Below are 10,939 nucleotides of genomic sequence, written 5' to 3' on the forward strand. Positions count from 1 at the left end.
TACCTAGTGTATTTTTAAGGGAGTTTTGCATATTGTTTTCCCTTGTTTCCCTGTATTTTGGTTGGTCTCCTCAATTGCCATATTAATGAAATATTACTTATAAAAGAAAGGTGAAAGCATGAAGACCCATCCCCTTTCCTTCAAAAAATTTCTTGTTTTTCTCTTTCCAAAAGCCCCAACAAAGTGCAAACGGAATCATTCTCCACTGATTCTGCCACTATATAAAAATTGGTGCATTGCCAACATTCTAGAGAGATACTATAGAAGACAGAACTATCCAGCAAATACCACATGGTAAAGAAAGTGGCTCCGAATCACATAAGCAAAATCACTATGAATGGGAAGGTGACCCCCTTTAGCCTTACAAATAAAACAATGATTCACTATTAAGTCCTATGAGAGATTAAATGATTGATTGTCAAGATCATGTCCAAAATATTGACGCAAACAAGTAAAGAAACATTGAAAGGTTCTTAACCCACCCACCCCAAAAAAAAAAATTAATAATAATAATAGATCTTGGGAATCTAGAATAAATCTAGGCGTAAAGCATCGAACAAAATACCATAACCAAGAAAGATCCAACTAATATCTACTACTTGTTCTGCTACTAGAATCAGTAGATCAGAATCATAAAAGTATTAGGAGTCAAAAGACTTATTAGTTCACAACTGAAACGACTCCGCTATGAAGATATACGATCATAAGACAATCTCACTCTACTCTCCTCGGTAAATAGCTTACTTTAGAACTCCATTACTCCCTCTCCAACGCAGTTTTGTCTCAACAAAGTGTTACCCTCAATGACCAATCTAAAAGTAAAGTTAGACATCCAATGCAAACGATCTCATCTCCAATATACATTCCACTCCATGTATTTTAGGGGATAGAACAAGAAACATATCATTAGAGCATAAATGAAGATAGTCAATCCACTTCCCAGCATGTTTTAACGAAAGACCCAAAACTCATCCAAGCTTGAAGCCTTATCTCCATTAATACTTCTAATAACATCCCAGAACTCACATCGAATGAACTTTCTAACCAAAATCTCTACTATGGCAATGTACAATCAAAGGATGGTCTTACTTTAATCTCCTCAGTGAATGGAATTTTTTATAACCATTCTAAAATTGGATTTTGACTTCTTGTGGGTTTTTTCCAATTGATGAAAAAATATCACCTTCCTTCAGATATCTCACCCTTAATTTTGCCCTAAATTGATCTCCTAGGCCCTAATATTAGTTCTTTTGCTTCTTTCCTCCAGACATAATGCCTCAATTTGTGCAAACTCCACAAAGTTCCCAAATTTAAATTTCACTTTGGGGCATTCATCTTGCATCTAAAACTATACCAATGAGGTCCACCACTCTCTTACTCTTAAAAAAAATAAATAAATAAACAAATAACAATTGGGACGTCAAAAGGATTGACCAGTTGGGTACTCCTACGGTTCCAATATTAGAGGAGATGATCTGAGGTCAGGCAGGAAATTCACCACTTGACCCAGTAACCAGTTATGCTTAAATGTGTAGAATGTAGTAGTTCCATAGCAAATGAACAACTGAATAAGTGAAAATTAACAAGTACTAAATAATGAACTAAACATTTTAGTTAATAATTAATTCATCCAAAAATAAGCACCCGAAATGACAAACAAAATAATTATTAAAACCTGTTGATTAATTGGAGCTCCTCCATAAGCAACAACCACCCTAACACCTGTTTGATATGAAAACTTTTTAGCTTCATCGTGTATCTGCAAAAAAACACACATAATTCAATACTAAATGCTTTCAAAAACAGAAAATTCAAACTCGGCCAAACATATACCTGGCAAGAAAGCTCCCTTGTAGGGGATAGAATAAGTGCAAGCGGAAACACAGTCCGGGCACCTCGCGGCGGTCTCTGTCCAGATTGTCCATTCATAATTCCACTAATAATCGGGAAACAAAATGCAGCTGTCTTACCCGATCCAGTCTGAGCACAAGCCATCAAATCACGTCCACCAAGAGAAATTGGAATCGCATGTCGTTGCACAGGTGTCGGCTTAACATACTTACATCTCCTTATATTCAAATTAAGCGCTTCTCCTAAATCGATCTCCGCAAATGTATTAACAGGTGGAGGCACATTTTCGCCACTTGTCTCAACCGGAATATCTTCGTAAGCATCAAAGTTAATGCCAGTGTTTTCTTGTTCGGTGAACGCGTTGTCGGTATCACCACCTCTATCATCATCCCCAAATGGGTTCACTTCTCGCTCTCTTCGACCACTGTTCCAACCACTACCACCGCCACGTCTGCCGTAATCAACCCTAGGAGTAGGTCCTCCCCATCGGGGCCCACTAGATGAAGGGGTGGTCAAGGTAGGTGTAGGAAGGTCTGATGAAGGTGGACGGTTACGAAGATGTGGTGGAACGTAAGTAGAGCGAGCTGGACGAGATGAACTACCTTGATTAACTCCATCGTTCTCGGTAGTAGAATTTGCTACAGAATCTGCCCAGGAATTTCGCATAATTGGGAAAAATTTTGGTTTTTTCTTCCTTCCACGATGATTTAACACTAAAAAACCCTAGAAATTAAAGCAAACCTTTTGAGTTCAATAATCAGATTGTACAAGAGAAACCCTAGAATTGGTGAAGAAGTAGAGGTGTTTGAGAATCCAGAAACCCTAACTTATGCAGGAAGACAAAATGGGTTTCGCACTAGTGTAATGGTACCGTACGCGGAAACGAAAATATCTTCTTCGGCTTTTTTTTTTTTCTTTTTTTTCTATGTTTTTCAACTCCGATCTAAACGCCTCTCTGTCTCTCTTCTCTCTCTCTCTCTCGCGTATAAAAAGATGGACTCTAAATGACTAACGCTGTCCGAACGAAGTGGGGACGACATCTTGAGATGAAACGAACGGTGTAAAACGTGCTGTCTAAAAGCGTGAAATGACGAAAGTACCATCTTGGTTAAATTCTGAATGCTTCGTTAGCACGATACATTTTTTTTTTGCTTATAACACACCAACTTTTTTATATTTGCATACCATCTATATGATTAGGCGGGCTGTTAATTTGTTCCCTAAGGGCACATGTTAGGATACATTAAATGCACCTCCAAATTTTATTTTGCTGCGTATAAGGACTCTAAAAAAAATATTACTACTAACAATACCCCCAATATATTTTAAAAGGTATATTTAATGCATCTTAACGTTAACATAATGCATTTGCTAAAAGAGGACAATTGTCCTGTCCTTCGTCTCAATCTTTATTCTTATAAAGAAGGATTGAAACTTAATCTTGTAGAGGTTTTTTCTGGATTCTACTCCTCGAGATGAGAAATGTCTTCTAATGGTAAGCTTGATCTTGATCTAATGATCTCTTTCCTTTGTGGATGTTGACTAGATTGGCCATTGTTTTTTCACAACTTCTAAAACTGTAGAAGACAAGAAGTTGGAACCTTGATGTAGTATATGCCAAGGATCCTCCAAAGATTAAGTTAATAAATAATGAAATGCAGCATGAAAAAACTGGAGAAGATGATGAACAATGAAATTTTAGAGTAAGTAAGATATTCAAAGTATGAAAGCTTGTGAGAATTCAGATTTTGAACCCTCTCATAATATTTGAAAAGGGATTTTATATTTGAATGCATGAGATAGGTGTCAACACATTACATGTTTAAGTTTAATTTCAGCTGGCTACTAAGGAGGATGGAAGCAATTGACTCTGCCCTTGGATTTTGGGCAAACGCTTAATTAATGTTGATATTTGAGTTGCATTATTAGTGACTTAATGTAATAAATATTGAGTTTGTGTAATTTCACTATTTGAGGATAGGGGAGTCGAAGAATGTCGTATCCACTCCTCAGATGACAAGTACCTTTAGATATCACATTTAATGCTTGGATTTGTTATGGGGAAGAGTTCGGTTTGACTTTAATTATTTGTCTTATTATATTGGGGTAATTGGGATCGAGTTGTGTTATTCTGAATTAAGAGTTGATATGTCTTTATTTGTGAATGTTGACCTTATCACTTATCAAGCTCACTTAACGATTCACCTTTCAACGAGAGTGATCTGAGTGTGCTTGTTCAGGTGCACGGCTCATATCATGCTACTTGAATTAAGCTTCCTCCTCTTATAGAGTTTCGAGCTAACAAGTGTGAAATCTAGTGTTTCCCTTTTTGCCTATGGGCTCAATAAGATTTGAGATCCATTGTGATTGGTGATGATTCTGTAGAATTTTTTCAAATTAGCTTCGGTACTTATTTGCATGATATCTTATTTTGAGTACACATGTCTCAATTTTAGAGACAAAAATGGTCTCCACAAATCTCATTACAATCTCAAGGATTAATTTTATTATATTTTTTCTTATACTATTTTCAAGAATACCCTTTCAACATTATTGTCTTCCATTTTTTTCTTTTCTTTTTCAATAATACATATCCAACTTTATTATCTTTCGTCTTCTACCCCAGCACGATAAACTATGTTTATATAATAAAATAGGATGACTGTCTATCACCTCATAAAGAAGGATTGGGATTTAATTATACCACAAGATTCAAGGATAATTTGAACTTTATTGTATTTCTTTTTCTATCATATTTTTTCTTATAATATCTCTCCAACTCTATAGTATATCCTCTTCTACCCTAGTAAGCCCAAAGAAGATGCTTGTGTGAATAGGTACAAACAAATTCTAGTAGTTGATAAGACTACAAAATAACAAAAATATCATTGGAGTATAAAAATTCATTATTTTATATTTTATATTTTTTACATACTAGGTAGTATCACTAAAGAATGTCACTTAAGCTGACCAAACTTCATCAAGAAACAAAAGTTAAGGCCTCATATTGAACTCACAAAGGTATGGTCGGGTACAATAATTTACAACCCATCTAATTCAACTTGGGTTAGGACTAAATAGTGCCCAATCCAGCCCACTACTATATCTTATGGATATATTCTTAATGTATGTATAGTTAGATAAATATTTTACTAGTAAAATTTAAATAAAAAGTAAAATAAATTGTATAATTATAATTTAACTCTCTTCTCTTACCACTATAGGTTAAATTATCTCTAATCATTATAGGTTAAATTAGACATCAATTTCAAATTTGATTGAATAATTTTTACACGAATCTATATAATAAAACACAATGGTGGGTCTCACTCCTCTTGACTCAAAATTTATACCTTACAAGCAATGTATCTTGAGGATTTCTTTTATCATTTCTCCTCCATTTCCCAATGATAACCCCATCTTTATTGACATTTTTCTTTTCCCCCAATTTAAAAAAAATTCTTTCAACTTTAGTCCCTATTACAATATCTCTTCAACTTTATTGTCTTAATTTTTCTCCCTCTATTTTACCAATACCTCTCCAACATTACCATATGTCCTCTTATACCCCCTTAAACCCCACAAAGGATACTCGTGCCATAGGCACACGTAAAGGCATGTGCATATGCATATACATTTACATTGTTAAGCGGTTAAGAACTTTAAAACATATTTCTTGTCTTAAGATAAATTGGTCTTATCAAAGTAAAAGACAATAAAGATATTTTAGTTTCTACGTTTGTCTAAAAATGAGTTCTCACGTTGAGTTAACTAAATTAGAGAATCCTCAATTCTCTCTCTCTCCACACACACATGATTCTCTCTCTCCCTCTCCCTCTTTCTCTCTATACTTAATAACATGAGGATTTTTACTTTCACTTCTATTTTATTAGAAATAACTGATATAACTTTATTCTTAAAAATGAAGGTGGGATAAAAGAATACAAAGGAATCTGATTTGGGCTTCAACCATGGAAAAAGAATAGAAGTATGCATTTTTTATATCATTTTTCTTGTGAATCTTATGTTTGTCTTCAATGTTGTGTTGCATTCAAGAAAAATGAATTTTCTTTTCAATGAGTTAATTATTTCATGACTGATTTATTTCTAATGATCTATGAACTAATAAATAGATGCTATTTAGATATAAATAAATATGTGAGAATCATTAGGGACTAATAAAGAAAGGTTATAAAAAGGGCACGTAAAAAAAACTAAAGTGATCCAAACATCTGACATTGGCATTTGTTTAATCTAAAATGAATACTTAGAAACTAAAAGAAACATAACAACAATTTCAAGGTAATTGTTTTAGGGGAAATTTTTGCAGTCCGGGGTCCCAATTGTACTTATCATGTGTGATCCTACAATGGTCAAGCCATGTTTTTTATTGCTATGTTTTGGTTGAAGATCCATTTTGGGTAGGCATCCTAAAGCTTTAGTTGCATGGTGAATGTAGCACCCCCAAATCCTAACATGAATCCCCATGATTATGTGCTAAAATCTTAATGTATTAAATGATATTCTCCATAGGTGATAATGATATAGATAAATAACATATGGTTAAATAATAATAAATAGTAGCGAAAATAATATAAACTAGCAATAACGTGTGTTCACAATCCCACATAAGCATCTGATTATAAAAGTCTACCCACAGTGAACTCAGACATAATAGTAATAATAGTAGAAATGAAGTGGCATATACAATCATCAAGTACACAAAAATTCTCATTCTAAACACCAAATCCTACTCTCCCACATTAAAACAAAATAATAATTCCAAGTTTTATATTGCAACTCAAATTAATAGTATTACATTGCCTGGAAGCGTACTCTGATCGTCTATACGGCTTAATAGAAGTTGGAACTCCTCCAAAATCTTGTCGTGAGTTTCCTCAGTTATGGGTGGATCTGCAACTATAATGGATAGGGTGAATGATGAGGGGTACCTAGCAGGTAAACAACTATCTAAAGTTAACAAACATGCAATAGTTAATCATTAAAAAGTATTTAAAATATAATGGAAATTTTGAAATAAAAAACAAAAAATAGTGAAGTTATATAAAATATGTTGGTTGGTAGGCACTGATAATGAAAGTTATGGTGACTCTTGTTGGGTATGGAAAATCCTTGACACTTAAAACCAGCATATCAAACTCCCCTCACCATCAAACATTTCACCAGTCATTCCCTCAATTTTCACTTCTATCACTTCTATTGCAGTAAGTGTATAAATACACTTTCTTTTGTATAGTTAAAGTAGAACAACATAGTATAAAAATATTCTTTGAATTGGAGGATAAACATCTGCCCGAAACACATATTGTATTACAATATCCCTTCAACTTTATTGTATTAACTTCTCCCTCTATTTAATCAATACCTCTCCAACGTTATCATATATCCTCTTATACCCCCTTAAATCCCACAAAGGATGCCCGCACCATAGGCACACGTAAAGGCATGTGCATATGCATATACATTTACATTGTTAAGCACTTAAGGACTTTAAAACATATTTTTTGTCTTAAGATAAATTGGTCTTATCAAAGTAAAAGATAATAAAGATATTTTAGTTTACACGTTTATCTAAAAATGAGTTCTCACATTAAGTTAACTAAATCAGAGAATCCTCAATTCTCTTTCTCTCTCTACGCACACATGATTCTTTCTCTCTCTCTCTCTCCCTCTCCCTCTCCCTCTTGCTCTTTCTTTTTATGCTTAATATTATGAGGATTTTCACTTTCACTTCTATTTTATTAGAAACAATTGATATAATTTTATTCTTAAAAATGAAAGTGGGATAAAGGAATACAAAGGAGACTAATTTGGGCTTCAATCATGGAAAAACAATAGAAGTATGCATTTTTTATATCCTTTTTCTTGTGAATCTTATGTTTGTCTTCAATGTTGTGTTGCATTCAAGAAAAATGAATTTTCTTTTCAATGAGTTAATTATTTCATGACTGGCTTATTTCTAATGATCTATGAAATAATAAATGCATGCTATTTAGATATGAATAAATATGTGAGAATCATTAGGGACTAATAAAGAAAGACTATAAAAAGGGCATGTAAAAAAAACTAATGTGATCCAAACATCTGATGTTAGTATTAGTTTAATCTAAAAGGAATACTTAGAAACTAAAAGGAAACATAACAACAATCTCAAATTATTTGTTTCGGGGGAAATTTTTACTATCCTGGGTCTCAATTGTACTTATCATGTGTGATCGTACAATGGTCAAGCCATGTTTTTTATTGTTATGTTTTAGTTGAAGGTCCATTTGGGTAGGCATCCTGAAGCTTTAGTTTCATGGTGAATGTAGTGCCCCCAAATCCTAGCACGAATCCCCATGATTATGTGCTAAAATCTTAATGCATTAAATGATACTCTCCATATGTGATAATAATATAGATAAATAACACATGGTTAAATAATAATAAATAGTAGCAAAGATACCATAAACTAGTAATAACGTATGTCCACAATCCCACATAAGCATTAAATTATATAAGTTTACCCACAGTGAACTCAGACATGATAGTAATAATAATAGAAATGAAGTGGCATATATAATCATCAAATACACAAATTCTCATTCTAAACACCAAATCCTACTCTCCCACACTAAAACAAAATAAGAATTCCAAGTTTATATTGCAACTCAAAGTAATAGTATTAGCATCATTCATTGCCTGGAAGCATACTTTGATCGTTTATATAGCCTAATAGAAGTTGGAACTCCAAACTCTTGTCATGAGTCTCCTCAGTTATGGGTGGATATGCAACTATGATGGATATGATGAATGATGAGGAGTACCAAGCAGGTAAATAACTATCTAAAGTTAACAATCCCTAAACATGTAATAGTTAATCATGATAAAGTATTTAAAATATAATGGAAGTTTTGAAAAAAAAAAAAATAGTAGAGTTATATAAAATATGTTGGTTGGTAGGTACTGATAATGAAAGTTATGGTGACTCTTGTTGGGGTATGGGAAACCCTTGACACTTAAAACCAACTTATCAATCTCCCCTTAACATCAAATATTTCACCAGTCATTCCCTCAATTTTTACTTCTATTGCAGTAAATATATAAATACATTTTCTTTTGTATAGTTCAAGTAGAACAACATCTAATTATAAAAGTATTCTTTAAATTGGAGGATAAACATCTACCTGAAACACATATTGTATTGTCTTAACTACTTCATTCATTTGTCTCTATCATCTGATCGAGGCCATGAGACAAAGAATAATTGCTCAGACTTCATGAAGCTAATCAACAAAGATTTGTTTGATGATACCCAATCTTTCAACTTTGGTAGAGTTTCATTTGTTAGACAAATACTAATCATTCAAACTGACGATGGGACCTTGAGAAAATCTCTAAGCAATATCCATGGTTCTTCTCAACTTTTCCACAGAAGTTAAAGGTGCCAGTGGATCTAGCAAAGTAATTTCCTAATGTGCAAAAGAAATTAATATATTTTCAACTGAAAAAGTTCGTCAAGCTTTACTATAAAAAAATTTGACTTTAACATCGATTGATGCCAAAGTCAAATCATTATATTGCAATGCATAGAAAATAGAGGTTTATGGATTGTGAAATGATATAATGTACATGATTTTGAGCTATCGAGTATAATCATTTACAACTAAAAGGGCTTGGGTGGAGAGCATAACACATTTGAATACGCTTCAAAGTTCCTTGGCATATTTGATCGAGAAGCACGCTAGGACAGAGGTGATAGTTGAACAAGAACTAGAACAACTACAATTTGAATTGGATAATGCTACCTGAGTATTTTGAATCAAAGAAATCACATTGATGAACCTTCGAGGGCATATGATAAAAACTCTATTTCTAAGCATAGCACATCAAAGATGAGATTGAACGCTAAACAATCAACTCAGCAAGATCAATAAGGAGGTTGTAGATTGTGATGTTGAGACGGAATCAATAATGGTTCAATTTGCTAGTAGGAAGGGTGAGATAAGGCATAATTGAGAAAATGTGACCAATAAGAAAGATGTTGTAGAAGAAAGTAATAATCATATCAACATGATGGATACAAATATAAGAGATCTTGAAGAGAATGTGCCATCGATTGGCAATTGGCTGCAAGATCTCATAGATTTAGGCTTTTCCTTTTGAATTCATGATTTGTAACTTGTTTTTTGTATTTAATTTCTGATATCTCAACTTTATGAGAATGTTTGCATTAATTTGATCTTGCGCATACAAATGGCATTTTCTGGACTTTTTGTAACGACTAAATTATTGTTAGTTATGATATAAGTATTGCAATGCACATCTATGGAAAATATCTCGTTACGTACAAATAAAATTTTTAACCAACAAATCAGAAAAAAAAAAAATTTCTTCATTAAATATAAAAAATTGTACAAAAGACAATTAAGAATACAAATGCTTTGGGAATATTAACAATAATTTTTTTTAACCACTTGCCATTAATCGACTTATACATTTCAACTCCATGACAATCTTGTAATCTATAGTAACCCATTTTGAAAGCTTGAATAATAACTTAAGGGTTTGGTTCCTAATTTGGTGCAAACTTTATTTTGGTAGAAGTTGCACGAATATAGTTAGCAACTTTAAGAACACAGTCCCTTACTTTAAAAAGTCTGACTTTCACTTGTTTCATGTATGCTCACGATGTTCAAAGATGATATAAATTCATTGCTTGGTTTGCTACTTGTCATTTTTATCTAGTAGATCTAAATTAGTTATACGCAATTCAATGTATTCCATAGATCCACTTCATAAATCTTGGCCACTCGTCATTCTTGGTGTTGAATATTGCAATTCAATTGATTATACTACTTCAACTCTGTAGAATAGAGAGAGTGATGTTTGTCTTGTAATTGTTCGGGTGGAGGTATGATAGGTCCAAATATCGTTGATCATTTTATATGTCAATTATGTTGACTCTCTTTCACCATTTTTCATAATATTTTCTATAAAATCTTATTCATAACTTCGACTTGACTATTTTCAAAAGGATTATAAGTACTAAACATGAAATACACCCAATCTACTCAATAACACTCCG

General features: G+C 33.0%; 1 protein-coding gene across 1 annotated transcript; it reads right to left on the reverse strand.

Moving 5' to 3' along the window:
- Positions 1 to 1,606: 1,606 nt before the first annotated feature.
- Positions 1,607 to 2,838, reverse strand: LOC147384354 (DEAD-box ATP-dependent RNA helicase 37-like). Its single transcript, XM_086426787.1, has 2 exons — positions 1,834 to 2,838; positions 1,607 to 1,759 (listed from the first exon to the last, which is right to left on the reverse strand). Exons 1-2 carry the CDS (start codon positions 2,515 to 2,517, stop codon positions 1,622 to 1,624), a joined length of 822 nt encoding a protein of 273 aa, XP_086282913.1. The 5' UTR covers positions 2,518 to 2,838; the 3' UTR covers positions 1,607 to 1,621.
- Between the last annotated feature and the right edge of the window lie 8,101 nt (positions 2,839 to 10,939).

Source organism: Akebia trifoliata, chromosome 15, assembly GCF_017979445.1.
Source record: "Akebia trifoliata isolate Shusen 1 chromosome 15, ASM1797944v1, whole genome shotgun sequence".
Classification (NCBI taxonomy): Eukaryota; Viridiplantae; Streptophyta; class Magnoliopsida; order Ranunculales; family Lardizabalaceae; genus Akebia; species Akebia trifoliata.